The 25249-nt window shown below is 34.1% G+C and overlaps 1 protein-coding gene and 1 long non-coding RNA gene across 2 annotated transcripts in view; one reads left to right on the plus strand and one right to left on the minus strand.

Moving 5' to 3' along the window:
• TRDN (triadin) overlaps window positions 1–25249 on the minus strand; it is a 360587-nt gene that overhangs the window by 18403 nt on the left and 316935 nt on the right. The window contains exons 26-36 of the mRNA NM_001389217.1: window positions 22735–22764; window positions 20711–20758; window positions 18584–18640; window positions 17356–17373; window positions 15160–15204; window positions 13979–13999; window positions 12203–12229; window positions 11431–11469; window positions 11023–11058; window positions 9978–10022; window positions 7178–7201 (exon numbers count right to left, since the gene is read on the minus strand). Coding sequence (NP_001376146.1) covers window positions 7178–7201; window positions 9978–10022; window positions 11023–11058; window positions 11431–11469; window positions 12203–12229; window positions 13979–13999; window positions 15160–15204; window positions 17356–17373; window positions 18584–18640; window positions 20711–20758; window positions 22735–22764 — 390 coding nt within the window. The remainder of the gene's footprint in view (window positions 1–7177; window positions 7202–9977; window positions 10023–11022; window positions 11059–11430; window positions 11470–12202; window positions 12230–13978; window positions 14000–15159; window positions 15205–17355; window positions 17374–18583; window positions 18641–20710; window positions 20759–22734; window positions 22765–25249) is intronic.
• On the plus strand, window positions 15368–18966 carry LOC111096208. The gene is made up of 3 exons (XR_005353874.1): window positions 15368–15513; window positions 17380–17433; window positions 18809–18966. It is a non-coding gene; the product is annotated as an uncharacterized LOC111096208 (long non-coding RNA).

Consider the following 25249-nt stretch of genomic DNA (forward strand, 5'->3'; position numbering starts at 1 on the left):
CTTTGCCCAGTTCAAGAGCAGGTGAGCATAAGGGGTTCACCATGAGGTCTGAGTGCAGGTACTGTCAGGAACCCTGTGACCTTGGGAAACCCATGAGCCAGGGTTCACTTCTAGAACAGGACCCCACAAATGGTAAGAAACTGCTAAGAGTGGAATAAAAGTTGAGCAGGACAGGGAAAACAGAGAGAAAGAAGGATTTGTTTAGACAAAAGGAGTATGAGCTCACAATCAAAGTTCCAATTACAGAAATTAAAAAACCATCATGAAGAAGAGTCTGAAGAAACAATAAACAACACCTTTACATAAGAAAGTACTTCAGATACTGGAATTTTTATGCTCAAACTTTAACATACATATGAAATGTTTTAAGAAATAAAGTATGAATTCTAAAATCGGGTCAAGCAATAGGAGATTATGAACATAACCAGTAAGACTTGAAAAATAACTATTATAATAAAAATATAAATAATATAAAATCTCACTGGATAAGTTAAATACCATTATATAGAGCTGAAGAAATAATCAGCAAACATATGTTAAAACCGATCAAATTACACTAAATACAGCAGAGAGAAATGAGAAACTGAAAAATTTGAAAGAAAAAAAGGTGAGTATACCTAACATATTCATAATCAGCAGAAGGAAAAAAACAAAGTGATAGTATTAGAAGAAATAATGGCTATCAATTCTCCAAACTAGTAAAAGAAAAAAATAATTCGCTGAGTGAAGTAAGTCAATCAGAGAAGGACAAACATTATATGTTCTCATTCATTTGGGGAATATAAATAATAGTGAAAGGGAATATAAGGGAAGGGAGAAGAAATGTGTGGGAAATATCAGAAAGGGAGACAGAACATAAAGACTCCTAACTCTGGGAAACGAACTAGGGGTGGTGGAAGGGGAGGAGGGTGGGGGGTGGGGGTGACTGGGTGACGGGCACTGAGGGAGGCACTTGATGGGATGAACACTGGGTGTTATTCTGTATGTTGGTAAATTGAACACCAATAAAAAATAAATTTATAAAAAAAGAAAAAAGAAAAAAATAATTCCACATGTCCTGGAGGAATTTCACAGTATAAAGTAGCTCTCACTCCATAAACTATAGTGAACCTGCATGAATCAAAGGCAAAGAGAAAATATTTAAAGAAGAAAAAGAAAAGATACATCACATAGGAAGGAATGACAATTCGATTGGTAACAGAATTCCCTGCCTTTGTGGAGGATGAAAAACAAAACAGTGAAATAATGTAACCAAAGTGCACAAAGTGCTAACCAGTGACCTAAATTTTGTGCCTAGCAACAGGCTTTCAGGAATGAGGATGATTTAAAGACAGTGTCAGATAAATAAAAACTGAGAATGCTTTCACTAATAAGTCTTTGCTCAAGACACTTGTAAAGAAGGTGCTGCTGGAAAAGAAAGAAGTAGAAGCCAAGTCAGAGACGCAAGAACAATGAAACTGAGAAACCTGTAGGGGAAGATAGACACATATTGACGGAAGAATTACTACTAACACAATTTGACATTCAGATTCTTCGAAAGGTTAGAATTAAAATATTGAACAAGATGAGCTTGTAAATCAGCATTGGATGTGATGAAATTTAAATGTTCTAACATCCCTCTCTTGTTTAGAAGTGGTGTTGTATAGTAATTTTATTCTTTAAAAAGAATAGTAAAATGTCAAGGGCTACCTCCAAAGTAAGAGAAATAGAGTATAGTCTTTCCAAATAAGTAGAGGCTAGAAAATGAAAAAATAAAAACACATTTAGAGGAAAATATTTTTTTAAAAAATTTTTAAAGACTATTTATTCATAGAGAAAAATATTCAATTTGTAAAAGACAAGAAAAAATATAAAGAAATGTTGAGAGGGCATGAGAAATATAAAACAAGAACTTAGATGGTAAAAATTAGACCTAAAATAATAATCACAACGAATGGTAAGTAGTTAAAGTTCATCAGATTAAAAGTGAAGGCCATTGTACTGGGTAAAGTAAAAAGTAAATTTTAGCTTTATGTTATTTACTAAGGACATATCTGAAACAGACTGTCATTAGAAGACATAAATAAATGTTTGTAAAAAAATTCTGATAAGATGCTAACCAAAAGAAAGCTGGGATAATTGTAAGGTCATTTTACTTACAAAAAGATCATTATATGGAATATAGAAGTTATCATAAAAAGATAAATGTTGAATTCACCAGAAAGATACAATTAAGCATGTATGGAACTTATAAAACAGTTCCTAATATAAAATTTGATAACACTACAGGGACTACAGGGTTAAACTGATAATTTTCCATCAGTGGGAGATTTCAATATAGTTTATTCAATTACTGATACTTCTAACATTCAAAAAATTAATGAAGATACAGGCTAATTTAAAAGCAATGAAGCTTGACTCAATCAATAGAGAATCACACTCCCGGCCATTAGAAAATGCACATTACTCTCAATGTCATATAGAATATTTACTAAAACTAATAATCTATTTGTTCATAAGGCAGAGCTCAACACATTTTAGAGAGTAGACCATTTTCTTTCACCACTACACAATTAAACTAGAAGATGATTAAAAGAGGATGATCTTTATAATTCTCACAGGTTTAGAAATTTAAAAATAGGTTCTAAAACTTCCATGTAAAATACTGAAGAATTTATTACAATGGAATTAAAGTACATGTGCAACTGAACAATAAGGAAAATACTCCATATAAAAGCTTATGGGATGCTGCTGAGGTAGCATTTAAAACTACTGCCTTATATTCTTATATTAGTAAAGGAGAAAGGTAGAGACTAGAAAATATCTATTGATATTAGAATAGATTAAAATATGTATATTCACAAAGTAATATACTATACAGCAGTGAACATGAATAACTTATAATACAGTAAAACTCCAATGAATCTGAGAACATAACATTAGCAGCAAAATATCAGGATACATCCTATAATTTGATATGCCTGAGAGACTACCATGTGACAAAATTAGAAAAAAATCAACTAAATTAGTCTGAGATGACATGAATAAATTGACTTAGACATAAATTAGCCATTAGTTGAGTTCAATCATTTTGGAAAAGATCATCAATTTAATTATTTATAAAAGGGAATTATAGACAATATCAACATAAAGCAAAGCATACTTTTTTCGTGTTTAAGAATTTATGAAAAATAGTTCTTTTTGCCACTAGATTATAATTTTATAATTCACAGACTCATTAGTAGTTTGTCTTAAAAAGTTAAATATTCTTTCAAATGAGAATTACATGCTTATTAGTAGTAAACTCTGGCTTTTTGAAATTCTTGAAAATTTTCAGTGCCGGGACATATAATCAATACAAAATAGGTTACACTTTTATTATGACAAATGATATACTTTAGTTATGTTTAATTATATTCTTTCAAAAGGAGTCTCTCTCTCTCCAATAAATGCAATCTTAAAAAAAATACTTATTTTATGGGGAAAGCCAATCTATCTTTACTTAAATATTGACTACCAAACAGTAAAAATGAAAAAACTATAGGTTTCTATAAAATCTTTTTCCTTGGTACTCCACACCCATTGTTATAAATACATTGTCAACGCCTTAGCTATGTCAAGAGCCTCGCAATTCCTCTAGGTGCTAGTCTTCCCTTGGCACCTTTTGCCTTTTAATAATGTATGTTTTCATTCTTCTGTTTTATTTTATGTTTTGCCTTTGGGCAACTTCCTGGGGAGTAATGTTTTTGGATGTACAGTTTTTATTTTCCAGAAAAAAATTCTCTGAAGACTTAAAATATTAATAGCAAATGGCTGTGCTATTTAAAATTCAAAAATATGTTCATTTTGCTGTTAATTTTTAAGGTAATGGATCTTAAATATAATACAATCTAACATCCCTTGGTGTCTTCCTCTCAATTCCATGAAAAGCAAATTATTTATTATATATTTACCATAGCTAGAAAAAAAATACAGAATGAAAATGAAGTGAACATTTAGAATCAGAAAGCTCATCCTTTAAAAAATAGACCTGCAGACACAGGCGTCAATTAAACCACAATCTTCCAGGAATCATGGAAAATTTGATTTTGCAATGTTACTTTTCACTGATGCAGTAGAGAGATGTTCATGTGTTGCTGATTCTTATCAGTATCTTTTTCATCCCTATAATAAAACCTCAGATATTTGAAAATCCAGTCCATGCAGACGGTTGTAAGCATCTCAATCAGAGTGAATCAGAATTTAGGAAGCGGTACCTCTCTTGTTTTATATGGATCCTTTCCCACATATTAACGTTCTCTTCCTTCCCAGCCAAAAAACCTGGGAGTGAAGGACAGTCTCTGTGCATCCCATACCAAAGCAGACAAACCAGCCTGTCACAAGTAGAGGATCTGATCCTGTCCAGAGGACAAGAGAAGCAGGCACAAGGGAGGAAGGGAGCAATATGTTTAAAGCAAAAGCTATTTGCAAACCTCCTTTATGAAAGACAAAGGACTGAAAGATAAATAAGAAATCTGAACAAAAATAAATGCACATGTACATAATGTTGAAAAGGGTTCAGAAAAAGAGTGATGAATCTTCAGTTTAAATTATCTTCAGTATGTTTTATTTGATAAATATTGGAAGTTTTTGATGATTGCCTCCAAAAAGGTATGACAAAAAATTATATGCTATGGAGAATATGATCTCCATGTGTGCAGCAACCAATTGATTAAAATGTATCGTCTCATGATGTTCTTGGATATTTATTTCCTATGATCCATAAGAAAGAGTAGACATTTTTTTTTTCTGGTCACACTTTTTCTCTTTTCCATTAGTATTATTATTTCTTATTTACTTTCTATTTACCCCTATTTCTTCCCAACAATTCCCTCCACTTTCCTCCCTTTGATAAATTAACCCACAATTTCCTGTGGCAGTAAGTCTTAAGTCCTTTGGCCTGCAGGATCTGTACCTCATAGAGGCCTTATCTCCACTGCTTTCTGACACTAGCCCTTAACGTCAGCCAACTCTTCTTCTGATGGCCTCTATACACCATGCTTTTTTGGTCACCAACTTTGAAATAATAGAAAATATATATATTGGTTTCTACCCTTTGTCTCTGGTACAAGATTTCTAAATCTCCTGGGTGATGGAAGGGTTTTTGTTCTGATGAGGCAATGCTTGGTGGGCTCCTGGATGGGGGTTGGTCACCCAAAAGTCCAAGCTGTGATTAGAAGCTGGAACTTTCAGTTCCACTTCCCATCCTCCAGAAAGGGGAAGGGGGCTGGAGATTGAGATAATGATCAATCATGCCTATGTAATAAAGCCTCCATAAAAAAAATCTCAGAGGTACAGGGTTCAGGGAACTTCTGGGTTGGTAAACACACCTACATACAAGGAAAATGGCTCACCCCAACTCCACAGGGACAGATGTTCCTGTGTTTCGGACCCTTTCAGACCTTGCCCGATGTACCTCTTCATCTGGCTGTTCATCTGTATCCTTTATAATATCCTTTATTATATAATAAACTAGTAAATGTAGTAGCGATTCTCTACATTCCATAAGCTGTTCCAGCAAATGAATCCAAAGGAAGAAGTGATGAGAACCTCTAATTTCTAGCCATCTTGGACAGAAATTGTGAGTAACTTGGGACCTACCACTTATGGTTGGCAACTGAGGTAGGAAGCAGGCTTGTAGGACTGAGCCCTTAAACTGTGCTGTGCTAAGTCCAGGGTAGTGTCAGAAGTGACTGACATTGTGTGACACCTAGCTGGCATCACAGATAATTTCTTGGTGTGGAAACCAACCAACCAACCAACCAACCAACCAACCAACCAACCAACCATACATCTAGTGTAGGAAGTTCTGGGAGCATGATACTTCTGTCAGAGTGAATAAGAGACAGGAGAAATGAGTTTTTCTTCATATCATTTCCATCTTTTTCCAGTCATTCAAAGCAAACTATTCTTCCAAGTACAAATTCTGGAATCACCTCCTTCACTAAGTGTACCCTGACTACCTGTGGGTGTAGGGGAAGAGTGTAGAGTGGGATGGTTTCAGAGGGCTTTCCTGAGGATCAAGTGGGAGCTTTGCCCTTGCATCCATGAGACAATTCTGTACCCTTGTAATTACTTTCCTTTTTGAAATCCCTGAAGCAAGTTCATGTGGGGTTCTATTATTTGCAGTCAAGGAGTGTTGAATGAGATATGTGGCAAGTACCACATTTAATGTTTGTCTTGTGGGTCATCAATACTCACTATGTGATGGGCACAATGGAAGCACTCAATAGATATTGAGATCTGTTCCATCCAATGCAGTAGCTACTAACCACATGAGGATTTGGGCTACTGAAATGTGACTAGTACCAACTGAAATGTGCTATAAGTGTAAATCACACACACAATTAAAAAATAGTGTAAATATCAATATATTTCTGAATTGATACATGCAGAAATAATATTTATATAGAGAGTTAAATAAACATTGAAATTATTTTAACATGTTTCTCCTGACCCTTTTAATGTATCTACTAGAAAATTTAAAATTACATGTGTTGTTCACATGATTTTGCACTAGACAGAACTGATTTAAAATGATGGTTTTTTAAAATCAGAAAACATGGGAGGGAAAGTTCTATTTCCCAGAATTTTAGGAGCTTATGGAAAATTAAAGTCGTATCCTGTATATTTAGAATGCCTATGTGTGTCTAGATATTGATATTTTAGAGGGTATTTTCTGAGAGTTTTGTCTGTTTACAACCTAAAGCTTAGATCCATTCCTAACTCTGTTATTCTTCTCAGATATACAATTATATTTAAGTTAATGAACATTGAAAAACATCAGCGAATAAAACATGATCGCTCAACCATATGTGCTCTGTAGCAAATCTTTAGTGATTGAAGGTTTAAGGCAGAAACAAGATTATTTTATTTCATTCTACTTAAATTGCTGAAAAAATTATGTATTTGAATGCAAGTCACTTTAATCTTCAGGCTTGAGAACATGAAAAGTATTTGTTCCAACTCATCATTTCAAATAACATAGTTTTTTAAGTTTCAACATAACTAATTTTAAAAGTTAAATTCCTGTCAGAAGGTTTAGTATGAAGTGACTCAATCTCTGAACACATTAAAAATATAAATATTTTATGAATTTTAGCTGGAGATTTATACTGCATGCCAAAGAGAATTTATCTTCAATACAAGCAGTACTTACTTGATACTCTTGCAGGTTTTTCTGCTAAAAATAAAAGAAAATAAGTTTTGTTTAACTTAGATAAAATGCAAAGAAATTATACGTTGATGGACCACATGAAAGAATCTAACATCTTTTGACTTTCTTATTAAGAGTTAATGAAAAGAGGATCCCTGGGTGGCTCAGTGATTTAACACCTGTCTTCGGCCTAGGGTGGGATCCTGGAGACCTGGGATGGAGTTCCCCCATAGGGCTCCCTGTATGGAGCCTGCTCCTCCCTCTGCCTGTGTCTTGCCTCTCTTTCTCTGTGTCTCTCATGAATAAATAAAGACTTTTAAAAAAAGAGTTAATGAAAGAATATAACTATTGCCTGAGAACATGGGTCTTTGAATATATTGATTATTTTTATGTGAAATATCAGAAAAGCTATTAATCATTGTAGATGTCACAACATATTTACACTTTTAAAATACTAAAATCAGTAGGATCTTTGTTAAATTAAGGATCTTGATTCAATTCTAATTATAGCTGACTTGAGTAAAAATACTTTGTATTATGTAATTAATCTAAATATTTGTTTAAATTTTCAATTCCATAAAATGTATCCTTGAGAATTATTTTCCTTTCAAAAATTATAAGGACAAATAACTAAACCTTAATAAACTACATGCAAAATTAGTTTAATTTTTCATAACCATTTGTCTATTAGTTTCAATGAGAAACCATCATTCTTCAAAGTAGTATTGTTTTACATTAAAGTGTGTGTATATAGGACAAAAATATAAAGTGAGATGTTTGTCCCAAATACTATAACAGAAATGCTAACTTCTTGAAAAGTAAAAAAAAAAAAAAAAAAAAAAAAAAAATTTCATAACACTTACTTTGTACTATATTAGTCTAACTTCTTTTTTTTAAATATGGTTGACATAATTTTACAGAAGTTTCAGGTATATAATTTGGTGATTTGACAGGTTTATACATTATGGAATATTCACCCCAAGTGTAGCTACTGTCCCATTAGTCTAATTTAAAGGGCTGGACTTGATATATAAATTTTTAAATGAATCTGCATTACATGATTTATTTTGAGACTTGTAGAGTTTCTAATATAAACCCAAGGGTTACAAATTACCAAAGTTAGTTAATACCAATAAAATTTTTTTCATTTGAGACACTTACGATTTTAGTGATATTACGACCACATGCCTCACGTATAAAATTACAAAATAGCATGTCATTTTTTCCTTTAAAAATACTTTCACTGGCTAAAAAATGGAAACTTAAAAGGAATACAACAAACATTTATTGAAATACAATGAACATCTGTTGAATGAAGGAATGAATAAGAATGTGCCTGTGTTCTCAACTAGCTCAGGGTTAGTCTTGTGCTTTTACTTATAATACCTTGTTTTGTGTATTCATAATATGAAGACCTTGGAAATGATGGGCTCCAGATTGGGGTAAGAAAGGACTGTCTATCCAAAGCCTAAATGCCTTGTACAGCCCTCAAGTTATAGTTTGAACAGACTACTCACTTGGGGACAAAGTTGAGTACATTTACATTTTACCTTTGGGCTGCTCTGATTGGTAGAAAGCTTCTCCAATGTGTGCCATAGTGTGATGGGGTAGTGAAATGTAAATGAATGAGTTCAACTCTTAAGTCTTTGGACCAAATCCTGTCTCTACCATCTAAACATTCTGGGATTTTAGACCTCCCTCATTGCACCTACCTCATCTTTAATTTGGGCATGATAATTGGGCCTGTTGTGAGGATTAAATGAACAAATAATAGGAAAGGATGTACCAAAGAGTTTTTTTAAGTAACTGGAATTTTCTTATTCTTCTGGTTAATTATTTTAAAAGTTGCTAAGCCATATTCTAAAAGTTAAGAAAGTTGAAATATAAAATTTATGCCCCTATATGCTTCTATAAATTTGGTTTGCTCTTATTGTAAATTTTACCCTCTAATATTACTGAGAATTATATGTCTAAATTACTGATAACTATATGTCTAAGTTATATGTCTAGGTAAGTCCTGCCATTTGGGGCATCCATAATACAGTAAGCAGAAAGAAGGAACCAGTGAAAATACAACACTGATTTCCCCTCCCCCCACACTGGAATTCCATATATTTACAATGTTGAAAACAATTGTTCAATTGTGACATGTTTACTTAGCATCTTAAAATTTAAAATATTTAAATCCCATTACATTTTGAATTAATTACATTTGTTCAAAATTATATCACCTAGGCTATATAATTCAGTTATAACATGTATTTATAGTTTTTTGATAGTCAATATCACCGAAATAGGTCATTCTCATTTTAGGTGAAGGACATCTTCCTGCTGTGCACATGCTGGCATTTTCCCTCTACAAAACACGTTTTGTCTAGGTGGACTTAATTTAAAGGCCAACTTTAAAAAAAAACTTTATTTATGATAATGGTTATATTTATGTAATACATAAAATAATTGTCAGCTCTATTTTTTTTTTACTGCTATATCATTTTTGACCTTATAATTCATATTATGAAAGTCTTTTGTAAAAGAGAAATTTATCTTCTGGTATGTACTGGAATATTTTATTGAATGATTATGTTGTTAATAGTTCAGATTTCTTCTTTCTAGTTTTCCATGGAAATGTAAATCTCCTGCTAGGTTTCCCACCTGTCCACTTCCTCTGCCATTAGCAGAAGTGTATAAATGCTAGACTTCGTTGCTTTAAAAAATTTTAGTGTTAATATTAAGTGCAAGCATAATTTAGACACCTCACCTCCAATTTAGCATTTGAATATTTACAAAGTTGATTCAGGATTACCTTTTGTCACGTTGTGTGATTGAAGACTTTCTTTTCTTGTTGAGACTGTGGATAAGGAAAATGTAAATTAAACTCTGACTTTTTAAAGGGAATTTTCATTAAAATTTTGGCTCACTTCAACTAAGCTTTGGGAACATGGGAATTATTTAATTAATGTAAATATTTTCTCAGGGTCATTAAAAAATTTTCTCTTCTAAAACCTAACAAAAACAAATGTCACCAGTAGAGATTGTTTTGTTTGCATAAACAGATTTACATGTTTGCAGTGATTACAGTATTTAATGAGACTCCATGTACAATGGGTCATTCTAAGTAACTGAATTTGGAGATAAAACAAACAAACAAACAAACAAAAACAAAAACAAACAAACAAACAAAAAAACCGAACCTGTCGTATTATTAACAATTTTTTTGATATGTTTAAGAATGCTTTCCTCTTGATACAATAGATATTTCTTTATAAGTAAGGCCTTTATAAGTTTTTCAGATAACTACTTTGAAAATCAGTGATTATCATTATATTTTGTAGTTTAGCAAATAAACACACCCAATGTTAAGAAAATAAAGTCCTCTGTGATGCAGCTTCTAAACTTGTTGCTCACCAATGGCACAACAACACATGAATGCACGCTTGCTGGGACTGGCCTGCTGTCCATTGTTCCTTCAACCCAGCCATTACCACATATCCGTATTTCCCACATTTCTTCCTTTAATTACACTAGTGCTCATCATATACACTACAAGTTTTATCTTAAAGTGATATAAATGGGGCGCCTGGGTGGCTGAGTCAGTTAAGCATCTGCCTTTGGCTCAGGTCATGATCCCAGAGTCCTGGGATTAAGCCCGGCATCAGGCCACCTGCTCAGTGGTGAGTCTGCTTCTCCCTCTCTCTCTCTCTGCTTCTACTCTCTCTCTCTCTCTCTCCCCCTCAATAAATAAATTAATAAAGTCTTTTAAAAAATAAAAATAATAAAGTGAAAAAATAAGCCTCAATTATTTTTTCTTTAGGGCTTTGCAGTATGTTTTTCAGTCTTTTAAAGATTACCTTTTTCTTCTTTAAGATGTTTCATTTCTGCTTTTTCTGTAGAGAAAAAAAAAAGGTAATTTTGAGTCATATATCATTTATTCATAGGTTTTCCTAAGGTTTGGAATGAAATTTTTTGTAGTCAATATTCACAATTCAGGCATTATATGAAAAGAATTCTATGTTGTTAATTTAGAAATAGCAGAACCTAAACCTAACCTTCTATTCTCTTTAGATATCTAATAACAAATGACGCCTACCCTCTTGCTTGGAAAATGCTACAGTGAACTGTAATTCTGAAACATGCTTTAAAAATCTCTTTCCACATTTTCGGGAATTGCTAAATGATCTAATTTGTATAATTATGTATTTTTATTTCTGTGTTTTTATTGTTAATTGGGTGTACATGTCTTTAAATGTCATCTTTACCTTTACTTTCTTTTTCAGATTTTTCAATTTTCTTCTTCCCTAGGGGGGAAATATAACAGGAAATCATCAGTTTAAAAAAATGACTTCTTACTCAATTGTGAAGTGAATACTTGGAGATGAGACTTAATCCCATAAGTGGAGGGGGTCAGGGCTCTGCTTTTTCAAAATACGAAGGAAGAGTATGCCTCCTATTGTGTGAGAACATGTATATTTTTGTTACGCTTGGTTATTTGGCTTATATTCAGTCACCTGGATGGCAGAGTCCTCTCCCTTTTTCTTTTTATCTCTGTTTTCATGTGCTTTGAAGGAAAGCTCTAGCAAGCCATGCATTTAAATGTAAACTAGTAACAACAGGAAAAACATCCAAAATTTCAATTGTTTTCTTTAGGAAATGAGAATCTGGTGCTATGGATGCTCAATAAATAAACTGAAATAAAAACAATGAGAGTCACAAAATATCTCCAAGCAAAAAGTGGACACATGCCTTTTCAGAAGTTTCAGTTGATTAATGGTTTTTCTTCAACTGGATATATCAAACGATACTGAGAAGAAAACCAGGTAGTGGGGATGTGGCATATCTTATCTTATTTAAAGCTCATAACAAGCCAAAATTTGGGAAGTCATTTTGTCTGTTCTATAGATGAGGAAACCAGGAATCTGAGCCATCCAACAGATTTTCCCAAATGTTACACAGCTAGATAGAGATTCAAATTTACACATAAATCTGTCTTCACGGATCTATGTTCCCTCCTTTGGGAAAGTAATTTTTTACCTGATTCTGTGACTTCTGGTGTTTCCTCTTTAAGGAAAAAAAAAAAGAATATAGTAAAAAAAGAAAAGGACAGAATAGTATTTCAGTAGCAGACAATTGAGCTTTATCTCTAGGTATTTCCTATTAAATTCCACGAGTAATGACAATAAACACATATGCTCAGAATGGCAAAGAGATACACTAATAACCAATATCTCTGAAAACTAACTAGAACTCTATTTGGAAATTAGAACTACTCGATAAAGGAACCTAACACATTCTATGCCTAAATGGTCGCATTAATCAATTTGAAGTCCTTTGGATGGTTTTCTTAATTACAAATTACAAATTATAAATCTCTGCTTCACAGACTTTTAACTTGTTCTTCATATATGCACGAATACATTCATTCATTGAATATTTATAAAGTAACTTCAGGTATTAGATGTTATACTAACTGCAATGGGTGGGATTGTGGGATGAGGTTGAAAAATATCACAGAAATTCAAATCTTGGTGACTTTTGTCAGAGTAGTGAGACAAGATATAAAATGTTATTTATCTTTAGTCTCTGATAATACAGAAACAGCCTCTGTTTTTGTTCTTTTAGTTAATGCATAGACCAATAATATTGGAAAAAGTAACATGACAGGATTTTTAAAAATATATTTTTCCTCACAGTTCAGTTTCAAGTGAGAACATACCTATAAACCTGATACATTTAATTATAATTCTTCTATAGCTTCTCTGGAAGCTTTATTCAAAACTTAAGAAAAAATTATTAAAATATTTTATGATAATAAAGACAGAAATGAATAACATTTCATAAACGAAACAGTATTTACAAGTGATTATGGTGAACTTCATATTAGCATTCTAGTTTTGACTTTCAACTCTTAATTTTTGCATACCCTTAGCAATAATAAAAGCTAAATGTACTAGAGATTTTCTCCAACCCAAAGGCAACATTTAATATTTTAACATCAAATTCAATTAGAAGAAAATTGTAGCTGCATTTGTAAGGAGCCTGTCATGATACTCTTAAGGAACAGGGTTACTCCTTGGCATTTAAAAACTTTAGATAGAACTTCTAGATACACTTTTGATTGAAATGCACATATTTTTACCCCAGGTTAAAGTCTGGGTCATAATTTAACAGTATTAAATAATTATTTCATTTTTATGAATTACATAAAACTTCATAAATTTTCAAAAGCTGTTGCATTGGTATTATTGCTTGGAATGTCAAAATAAAATAGAGATTCTGAAATACTAAAAACAACTTACCTTCAGGTGTTGAAAAAGTAAAATAATAAAAGTCTAATGTGCTAAGATTAATAATTGGAGACAGGTATTATGTGTTCTAAATTTTTCTTAACCCAGCAGTGACTATTAGAGGAATCTCCATACCGTGTTTACTCAATACATCCTCACAAACAAATGGAGGTACATAAAAGAGAGATGAAACCACTTTTTTTTCCTACACAAACATTACTTATCTTGGTAAATGCATTAATTACATAGGCATGAAAACAGAAAACATTTTTGGCATTCCTTCACATACCCTGGTACAGTGTAATATAACTGATTGGTGCTCAGTAAAGTCACGTTCAAGGATTAATGAATACGATACACACAATATTCTTTGTCAGAATCATTTATATAGGTGATGGTGTCCTGCCTATTGCACTAATAAACACACTGTCTTTTTTTTTGGCTGCATATACAATACAAAGAGATCATAAAATTAGTGTGATTTAAATAACAAATTCTTAAAATTTTAAAGTGGTACACTTACTTGAGGTTGGTTTGGGTTTGTCTAAAAAGTAAAGAAGAAAAGTAAACTGGTGATCATTTTTCCCCTATAGGTAAATATCAGCACTTTATATTCCTATTTCTGTCCAAGTTAAACTAGAAGTAGGCTAAACATATTAAAATGAGCAATAGAAAATGCATTTTGAATAATTTTAAAGTTATATTCCTAACGAATTCCCTGCAGAAGAAATCGTAAAGCTTTCAGATATAGAATATTCTTGGTCTCTTCATCCCTATGAAATCTTATCTGATTTAATGCAATATGAATGCTCATGGTAATTTGAATGCCTCACTGTTTCTGAAGAGCGTAAAATGCATATTGTGTCATCATCCTCTCAGAATGCATGTTAGTATTAATATTCTAAATTTTTCTTAGAAAAAGAGAAGGAAGGATATTTTCACACCCTCCAGCAGTGTGTGCCTTAGAGTTTGAATGATGCCAACTACCATATCTTTTAAAAAATCAAATAGCATTTTTTTTAAAGAATGAAGCTACCATTTACATATTTTATATTTAAGAAAAGATATCAAGTGGAAATTCATGATTAGTTTTTAGTAAAAGGTAATTTCTGTAATTTGGCAAGATATTTTACAAGCTTACCTTGAATCAACTTAATCAGTGTTACAAATGGCATTAATACGGACAACAGTGAAAGGGGCTTGTGAACCATGAATGTAATACTATTTTGTTAATACTGCTATTACTATTATAAATATAAGAGACTCTTATCTATAGAGAACAAACTGAGGGTTGGTAGGAGGGCGGTGGGCAGGGGGATGGGCTAAATGGGTGACGAGTATTATGGAGGGCACTTGTGATGAGCACTGGGTGTTGTATGCAAGTGATGAAGCACTGAATTTTACTCCTGAAACCAATATTATACTATATGTTAACTAACTGGAATTGAAATAAAAGCACAAAAACAAAAAAAAAACCCTTACTGTATCATAATAGTATGTTTGACAATCCTACACATATGTGTTATAATACTTAGCAAAATGTATGTTTTTCAACAGTAACACAACCGTAATGTCAGATAAACTAGATTTCCTAGAAAACCAGAAGACTGAACAGTACCAGGAAATAAGATGAAAAACACTCATATGCTCTGTTTGAATTTTTAAACCTAATAACACTAGTGACTTAAGACAATGTAAAAGCACCTGTTTTTATAGTTGGAGATTCTTTTTCTTGATGTTCAGCTTTTTCTAGAAAGAGAAATTAAAATTAATTGGCAATCTATGGATTGTTTGTGTAGCAAGCATTTCTTATTTATGTATTTGCGGGTGATCCTCAGTTTATATAGGAAGCATGCCCTCAAAGTCATTTGCATGTTGGAACACAGAAAGCACATTGCCATAGAAACGGATTATAAACAAGGTCAGGTTCATTCTCAGGGCATCCTGTAAGACAGTCGGAAGATACTAGCCCTCTTGGGGCCTTGTGGTATAGGAAGAAGAGGATAGAATATTACAAAGAGGAGAAAAAAAAAGAGGATTTTTCTTTCTCTGCTGAAGGTAAAATCATTCCTTGGGGATAATTTAAAGTAGATGACATTTACCTTTGGCATTTTACAAGCTCCACTTTTTACCCCTCTGACTCCGCCTAGTTCCTTTTTGCCAGGTCAGAAGCAATTTGTGCCGGACATTAGTTTCTCATTGAAAATTTAACCTAGACCCCCCGCCCCCCTATACCAGAAAGTATCACATTCTGTATTTTCATTTTCCTGGACCACCTTCTCCTTCCAGCTCCAGTTCGAACTCTCAGAGATGAAACTCAACTGAGTCTAGGACAGGACAAATGGAATCAAATATGCAATTGATATTCCTCTGAAAAATATTTGAAATAAAAAAAAATAGGAGATCTCTCTCTTTCCTTAAAAGTGGAATTTTAAATGAAGCCATTATAGGGTAGGATACTTTGAATGGAGTTAAGAATAGTTGGAAATAGAGCCGATCACTGCCAAGTGTTAGTGCTTCAAATCACCCTCAAGGTTAGTCCTCTTGAGCTGTTATTGATGTTTACCTGTCTTTTTCTTCCCTCACTCCTGAATTTGGAGATGCTAAAAGTACTACCATTTTTCCCCAACAACATGCACCAGGAGTGAAGTAGGTGGGAAGATGTAGGACCTAGGTGGTCGTAAGACTAAACTGGATATTTGTAATTTGGGGCTTGACAGTATTTAAGAATAAAACTTTCATGAACTAAATCTGTATAACTGTTAATATTCGATAAACATGCAAAATAAAATAAAATTGAAAAGCTGATATTCAACTTATTAAACTGTCACAATAACAGCTCTGCAAAAGTATACTGGATTACAGTGACGATAATAATATAAAATGCATACTCAACATACATGCAACATGTTCTAGAATGTGAATATATTCTATTAGGCTCCATACATTTGCACCTTACCTCCTGAAACCACTTATGAGGTCTCCTAACTGAACTCACCAAATTCATCTTTGGACTGTGTCGATCCATTTTTCATACAGGATCCAGGGAATATTAGACTCACACACTTTCATTGAAATTGTGTTACATAAATACACAGAATTCAAGGACCAACATCACAATTTGGACACACTTTTGGACTTATTTACTATCTGTGTGACAATGAGCCCATGCTCATGCCTTTCTGAGCCCAATAGTCAGCTTTTGAACTCTCTGCCACTGTAATCTCTGAAAATGGATGATCTTTTAAGTTCATACTCATGAGAAAAAGTCCATGATTTTAATAAACAAATGGCAATATGATTATGATCTCTGGATTTCTAACCACCAAAGTCTACCTACAGTGTGATTAATGCTACTTACCCAAACCAATATGTGGTTCATAACACTGATACTGTGTATCATTTCATTCTCCTTTGTTATTTGTTATGTGTGTTTGAGAGATTGCCAGTTCATCCTAACTTTTTAGTGGTATTTTATAGCTCATATGGACTCACTCAATAGTGATACAACTTCCAGAGATTTCCTCTGTATAACTATAGCAAAGTATTTTTTTAAAGATTTTATTTATTTATTCACAAGAGACACAGAGAGGCAGAGACAGAGGCAGAGGGAGAAGCAGGCTCCCTGTGGGATTTGGTCCCGGAACCCCGGAATCACACACCCTGAGTGGAAGGCAGATGCTCAACCACTGAGCCACCCAGGTGTCCCTATAGCAAAGTATTAATAGTGTAAGACAAAGATGTCAAAAAGCTATAGCAAAACATTATTTTATCATCTATACAGCTAATTTAAACTAAGGTAATACTAAAATTAACAATTAAAGGGGAAAAAACAAGCAAATTATTAAAGTTGAAATGGCCAAGCAATGCTTTTTAGACTTTATTCCTTTCATCTCTTACTTGCTGGTTTGGGCTTGACTGTAGAGAAGAACAGAGAAAAGAAAATGGCATATTGATGAGTACAAACCATTGAAAAAGGTAACTCTTTATCTTCTGTATTTTTTCTTCTTAGTTTTAGGTTTTCTTCTTATATTAGGCTTATTCCATTCTCTCTGAGCACTATTATTTCACTCTCAGAAAATACTTCAATCGCACTGCTTGCTGAAGAGTTAAGACACACCAAAATGTATGCAAAATTTAAAGCTATATATTTGACATACAAATACATTGGGCTAGCCTCTTGCTAATCCCCAAATACCCATATAACTAAACGAGACCCTCAGAGGCCACATTAACACCTTAGGGTGCAAATTAGAAGAATACTAGCTGAAATTATGAGCTTTGACAATGGCTTTAATAGAGTACAAGGGACATGTGAAGTGATGTGTAAATGACCTTATAAGGTTTCTTTCTTTCTCATGTGTTAATAGTCTATAATTTTATAATTAGTTTTTTCCTGAATTCTATTATATTTTCTTCTGAGAAATTGGATTTGAATCTGATTGTCATGATTATCTTAGTTAAAATGAAATTATATCACAGACTTTTTCTTTTGAAATGAACTTTTTTTGCGTTTAGTAAGAAATGGGACTCTGTTAACTGCCTGTTGCCCACTTGGAATTCAGTGAAGAGATTCAGTAGTTTGGGATGTCAGCTGAGGTGAAGACCCTGTTTCATTCATCCCTATAGGAAAGAACTTCAGAATGGCCAAGAGCATGTACACCCCTCTTTTCTCCTCACCTGAAATACTGAGAGATACAGTTTTAATATTGTATGTTGTCTATGTTCATACAACCATATAACTGTCTGTGGAGCCCTCATGAAAGGATATTTTTCCATATAATACATAAACAGTAGATTTCATAGTTTCAGACTCCTGTGATCTTACAGTTGAGGAAATGTGGTTTTAAAATAAGATTAAATACCTGGTAGTATATGATAACCAATGAATTACTTGGATTACCTCACAAGTTCTATGTAAGTTTAGATCAAACAGACTTAAATAATTAAATTACAATATTCTAGTATTCCATTGTTAATTTTATTGACTATTTCTTTCAGTATTTATAAGAATTTGTAATCTTAGAATTTATGGTGCTGAAACTCTGCACACTTCAGTGAAGATATGTGTGTACTCAAGTAACATAAAGCTCATAAATAGGAGAAAAATATGAAATATCTTATTTACCTGTTTTTTCTATAGCTGCTTTTTCTGTAGCTTTTATCTGCTTGACAACTTTTTCTTCTGTGATAGGAAAAAATGTTAACACAAGTAGAAAATGTAAATGCATCAGTATAAAACAGTGACATATGTCAAGTTTGATATTTTGTATTCTCTTTGAAATAACACCAATACTGAGAAAAACTTGTTTTTTTTTTTTTGTTTTTTTTTTGTTTTTTTTTTTTTTTCCAGAAAAGCAGCAAGTGATATCTTCCATTCAAATTGGGTGGAGCACAAAGAAAATGTGTCCAGCTGCAGACATCCTTTGCAACTCTCCTGCCCTAAAATTTTTGCCAATTGGAATTATTCCCTGACCTGCCAATACACATCTACCCCTTGCCTTCACTGTATTTCACTGTATTTATCTACACAGGGGTTGTTTTATAAGACACGTGTTCTTTTTAAGTAATTGAACTAGAGCAGGAAGAAACAATTTTTTATTTTTCTTGTGCAAGATTCCTCCCTGAGAACCCAAGATTAGTCTTGCAACACAAGTTTTTTATGGTGCAAAGTTGGGGAAGGGCAAGAGGAATACATGTAGGGGATGTCTTCTGTCCTCTATATGGTTTTATAGATATAGTCAAAGAGATTTGGGTCAACGTAGAGAGATTAGGACGATGATCCTATGTAAAATTGACCTTGTCAATAATTCAACAGCGGGAATGAGTCAATTAGAAAGTTTCCCTGGGAAGCAGAATTTAGAGTATGAACATTATCCCTAAAATAAAAGGAAGGTATGGCTAGAGGACAGTATGCTTATTGTACTCTCAGAGACTAAAGTCTCACTCTGTATTTCGGCTCAAAATGACTGACATTTGGGACAATCAAGAAAATAATAGGGTTTTATTATTCATTAATGAGGAGGTTCTAAAAGTTATTTCTAAGGTTCTGCTTAGAACCTTAGAATACAGACAGCTATTCTTGGCTCCTCATGCTCCTGGTCTGCTTTTCATATTCCTGTTGGTGTCTCATATACTTTAAAACATAGGCAAAGGAAATCAAATGGCCTGAAACCCATTTTAAACAGTTTTTCTACAGTAAAAAGTCTGAAAGTGTAAGCAAAATGTTTGCTAAGATAGGCTTAGAGAAACTATGTTTCTAACTTATTGAAAATTCTTCCCTAACCATGTTCATAGCTTTGGGTAAACAAGTCAGTCTGGAATGAAGGACACAATAACTGAGGCATGGGACTGTCTCAAAATTAAACTCATATTTAATTAGCATAAATGACAACTTAAAAGTTTTTATTTTTGGGGCTCCTGGGTGACTCAGTTAGGCAGCTGACTCTTGATTTTGGCTCAGGTCATGATCTCAGGGTCATGACAGCCAGTCCCTCACCTCCAGCTCTGCACACAGAGCAGGGTCTGCTTGCCTTTTCCCTACCCCCACTCTCTCAAATAATTAAATATCTTTATAAAAACTTAAACGTTTTTATTCTTGAATAAAAAAATCCAATTGATAAATTTGTGTTGGTAAATTCTGTATGTCTTTTTATGAGCAGAACATACAGGCTTACCTCTATTATCTCCAGGAATGAAAAACAAAAAAAGTGAGGCAAAGATGGAAGGAGGAAGGAGGAAGGGAAGCAGGGTGAAATGTTGATTTCCTTTTCTTGGGGTTGTTGGAATTTAAAATGATTGTGTTTGAATGAGCCATTCTGAATTATAAGTTTTCCAAAGATGACTTGCCTCAAACAGGACAGAATAAAACAACCATAGAGCCCATTCACCCGAATGCTAAGATCTCCTAATAGATGGACATCCTCCATCTAATACATAAAAAGCAGATTTCATTGTTTCAGACTCCTGCGATCTTACAGTTTGAGGAAACGTGGTTTTAAAATAAGATTAAGCTGTCTCTGTTGGGAAGGGATAGACTAGCTGCAGGTGACACTTGACAGGTCAAGTCCTCAGACACTTGACAGGTCAAGTCCTACACGTTGTGGAGATGACTAAAATTGGAGATGTTCTAGAAGTTGGATGACTTAAGACATGAATCATCCTGAAAACTTTAGATTCGACATTAAGCTCTTCATCCTGCTGAAACTGGACCAAGAAAGACAATTTAATACTACAGGTACCACCTGCAAAATACCTGGTTTCCCATGAGAAACAGTCTTTTCTGGTTTTGCTATGTCTTGTTCTGAAAATAATAAAAAGAAAATCTTTTTAGATATTTAGAAGATTTATAAATCAACATATGGTGGTTTTCTTTCCTATTTCATAGGCCAGTGATTTGTTATGCAGAGAATAACAGATTTCAACGAATGTGTCCATGGAGAAAAACTGTTTCTAGATTTGCATGTCATTTTAATTTATGTGAAAAACTTAAAGATTTTGGTTGCATGAAACAATATACCAAGAATTCTTATTTACATTTAAGTACTTATGACTTCCAAGACATAGGCTGCAATAAAACATAAATGCCAAAGTATAGATAGCAAGTATATATTACTGAAAATATTTAACATTTTCTTGTCAAAATTCTATATAAACATTTGGGATGAAATGGATATATATATGTATTTGAGTTTTTTTCAGATGAAGTTCAAAAGAAAATATTCATGTATGAAAAAAAAATCAGAATCAATTAAATTACCTGCAAAATTGTGGTGTTTTACAATAGTAAATAAAAGTTTGCTTATTTATTTATTTAAAAGATTTTAATCATTTATTTGACAGAGAGAGAGAGAGAGAGAGGGAGAGAGCTCCAAGTAAGGGGGGAGTAGGAGAGGGAGAAGCAGGCTCCCAGTAGAGCAGGGATCCCCGATGTGGGGCTTGATCCCAGGACCCTGAGATCATGACCTGAGCTGGAGGTAGATGCTTAATTGACTGAGCCATCCAGGTGCCCCATAAAATTTTAAATGGCAGTAGGTTGAACTACAAGTTTTAAATGGGCTTCCATTTTAAAAAAGAAAATAAGGAAAATGCAAAATGTTTCCATCTGGTCACATGCATCTGCAGAAAAAAAAATACAGTCAGAAAATAAATTATAAGAGTAATTAGGGGGCACCTGGTTGGCTCAGTCCAAAGAGTGTGAGACTCTTGATTTCAGGGTCTTGAGTTTGAGCCCCATGCTGGATGTAGAGAGTTCTTAAATAAATTAAAAAAACTTTAAAATAAATAAATACAAATTTTACAAAGACAGTACTTAGGCATTTATAAGGCTTGATACATTAAGAATATATTATTGATAAAAGCAACTAGATTTAAGCTTATGATCAGTTACTAGGTAAATTTGATGAGAATTAAAGGACTAAGATAGTATTCTATGTCCATCTAAATTTGGATTCTTGAATGTGTTGATATTGAGGAATCCTGCTGTGTAATATTTTAGTGAAGGACTAGCTTCCATAGAGCTGGAGGTTTTTTTTTTTTTTTTAACTTGCCTCAGGCCAGTAGCTAATTGGTACCAGAGCTAGGACTCAAACACTACATAGCAATGTAAACTTGGAAAGGTCATCTTGATTTTAGATCAATGTTACCTCTTAATAAAATGATCCTTAGTCTGGGACAATCTCTTAGTGGGAGTTTTGAGTAAATCAGACATGGGCAGAATCCTAGCTCCAATGTATTAGCTTGAAAATCTTGGAAAAATAACTTATTTTCTGAATTGAGTCTATTGAACTATTTCCACAGGCATGAAATATGGATAGTAATTGTCCTGCTGCATGTCTCTCGGAGTGATATAATGGCAATAAAAATCCTGTGCTGTTTCTGAGCTCATAATAGATGCTTAATAAGTTCTTGTCATTTTTCTCTTCAAACCCCAGTAGTCTATGAATCTGTGATTTTATAACTCTGCTATGTCCTTGGAAATAATCCTACAAATTAAATATGATCATCCTAGGGTTTGAAGAACTCCAAGAGATGTCTTCTGAAACCTAGAATGTCTGCTGCGGTCCATTTAAAGCCATCTTCTAGATGTTCTCGCTTACAGGATATCCCTGTTCTCAGCTAACCCAGTCCCATAAAACCATATTGAGCAAAAAAGTAGGAAAAATAATGAGGCTCTGGGAGACTCTGCAGATCTCCAGTTGACAGGTGGTAAGCTCTTATAGTTCTAAAAATGAAGGCAATATCAATTCTGTATCTATTCAAGAATAAAAATATTTTTACCTGGTTTTGCTTCTTTTTTAACTTGTGACTCTAAAAGGAAAACAAAAGGCAGAGATTTTAAAATCTGAAAAAATAAACCAAAGCACAAACTCATTTCTGGAAACGTTTTATTTTGTTTACCATAATTAAAAAGGCAGAATTTTACTAAAAATTATTTCAATTTCCTGCTGGTTTGTTAGTGCTGGACTATTAAGTACGCAGTAGTTAATACCATGCAATATACTTATCTGCCATTAAGTTGTTGCTACTGCTAATTAATTTCACGTTGATTTTCTGTTTTCTCAAGATGATTATTGTGGAGTATAGTTTTAGTGTCAATATAAATTATTTGATGGCAGAAAGAGTATGTTTGAAATATATTTGAATACTTTTATGATTTAAAATTTAGACAAATAGTGTTACAGGTTGAATCACATCCCACAAAAAGATATGTTGAAGTCCTAACCTGCCATACCTCAGAATGCGATCTTATTTGGAACTCAGATTGTTGCAGATGTGATTCATTAAGATAAGACAAGGTCATACTGAAGCAGGATGGGTCCTTAATTAATCCAATCTGACTGGCGTCCTTATAAGGAGAGGAAAAGAGACACAGCAATAGAGACACACTGGGAGAAGGCTATGTGATGTTGGAGACAGAGCTTGGAGTGGATGGATCTATAAGCCAAGTAATAACAAGAATCGCTCAGAAACTCCAGAAGTGAAAAGAAACTAGGAAAGATTCTCCTCTAGGCGTTTCAAAGGAAGCATGGCTTTGCTAACATCTTGACTTTAGACTTGGAGACTCTAACACTATGAGAGAGTAAATTTTTGCTGTTTTAAGCTACCTAGTTTGTGGCACTTTATTCCAGCTACCCAGGGAAACGAACAGATTTTGATACCAGGAGATAGGGTGCTGCTGTAACAAATACATATAAATGTGAAAGTGGCTTTGGAATTGGCTGATGAGTAGAGGCTGGAATATTTTTGAGATACTTGCTAGAGAAAAAAGACCCTCCATCTCCTTGAAAAGGATCCTGGTAGAAATATTGACAAAGTCTTTTCTGCTGGGACTTAGAAAGAACTAAGGAGAGCTATAAAGAAAGCTTCTGAGAATTTAGAAAATACGTATACCCTCATCAAATATATATATCAACAAAATGTTGCTGGAAATAGGAATGGTAAGTGTGCTTCTGGGGAGGTCTCAGAAGGAAATGCTATTGGACCCTGCAGGGGAGATTTTTGTTATATAGTGGCAGAGAACTTGGCTGGATTGTGTTCCTCAGTTGGGTGGTAGTGAAACCGTGCCCCATAGGGTCAATGAAGTTGAAACTAGCAGAAGTAGTAAAGCTTGTTTTTCAGAGAACATTTTCCTTCTAGTTAGCTACTATGTCTTTTTGACTCCACTAACGAATCCACTAGCTGGTTCCATAGAGGTCTGGATTCAAGGTCAACTGATACTGTTCCAACCTATGAACAAGCAAAGCTCTGAATTCTTCCCTGAGATAAGAAGCTTAAGACCCCATCCATGTCATACCAGCACCCAGGGCATGCCCATAGTCCCTTCTCCTCATCCTAAGACAACCTCCTGAAATCAGGGGCCGAATTTTGCCTTGTTCTAGTGTTAAGTCTCCATTACAAAGTGAACATGAGATGGATATTACATATACATTTGCTCAATGCACATGCTCCAGCTTTCCTCTCCCCACTCTTTTCATCAGTATGTATGTAATCTACTACCCTGAATTTCCCCTTTATTTTTTTTAAAGATGTTATTTACTTACTTGAGAGAGAGAATAAGTATGAACAGTGGGGAGGAGCAGAGGGAGAGGGTCAGCAGGAGAGTGAGGGGGAGAAACAGACTCCTTGCAGAGCAGAGAGCCTGCGCCTGGGGCTCCATCCTGGGACCCTGGGACCCTATCCTGGGACCCTGGGACCCCATCCTGGGACCTCTGGGACCGACCTGAGCTGAAGGCAGACACTTAACTGACAGAGCCACCTAGGTGCCCCTGAATTTCCCCTTTAAAAGCTCCTGCTTCTTAACTGGGAAACTGGGAGATGGACTTTGGACCTCAGTTTACCACCTCTCCAGGTTGCCAGACGTTTGAATAAAGCAACCTTTCCTTTGCAACCAACATTTGTCTCTGGAATATTGGCTTTCAAGCAGTGAGCAGCTGAACTTGGGTTTTAATAACAGAAGGTAGATCTGTAAGTGAAGAACATGGATATCTAGCCAAAGAAATTTCCAAGTAAAGTGTGGAAGGTGCGGCCTGATTTCTCTTTGCTGCTTATAATAAAATGTGAAAGGGAAGATTAGATGTGGTGCGAACTGTTAAGCAGAAAGAATCAGTACTTGATGATTTGGAAAATTCTCAACTTATTGAGACAGCGTGCCATGGAGCAGGGCCAGGAGAGTGGCTGGACAAACTTGCAGATCCAACCTACCACCTCAGCAGAAGGTAGGGTTGGAAATGTAGTTACGAGGAAAGATCTGTGGAGGACTGCCTTGTCCAATGGCATGGATCATCATGATTTG

Source organism: Canis lupus, chromosome 1 (assembly GCF_011100685.1).
Source record: "Canis lupus familiaris isolate Mischka breed German Shepherd chromosome 1, alternate assembly UU_Cfam_GSD_1.0, whole genome shotgun sequence".
Lineage (NCBI taxonomy): Eukaryota > Metazoa > Chordata > Mammalia > Carnivora > Canidae > Canis > Canis lupus.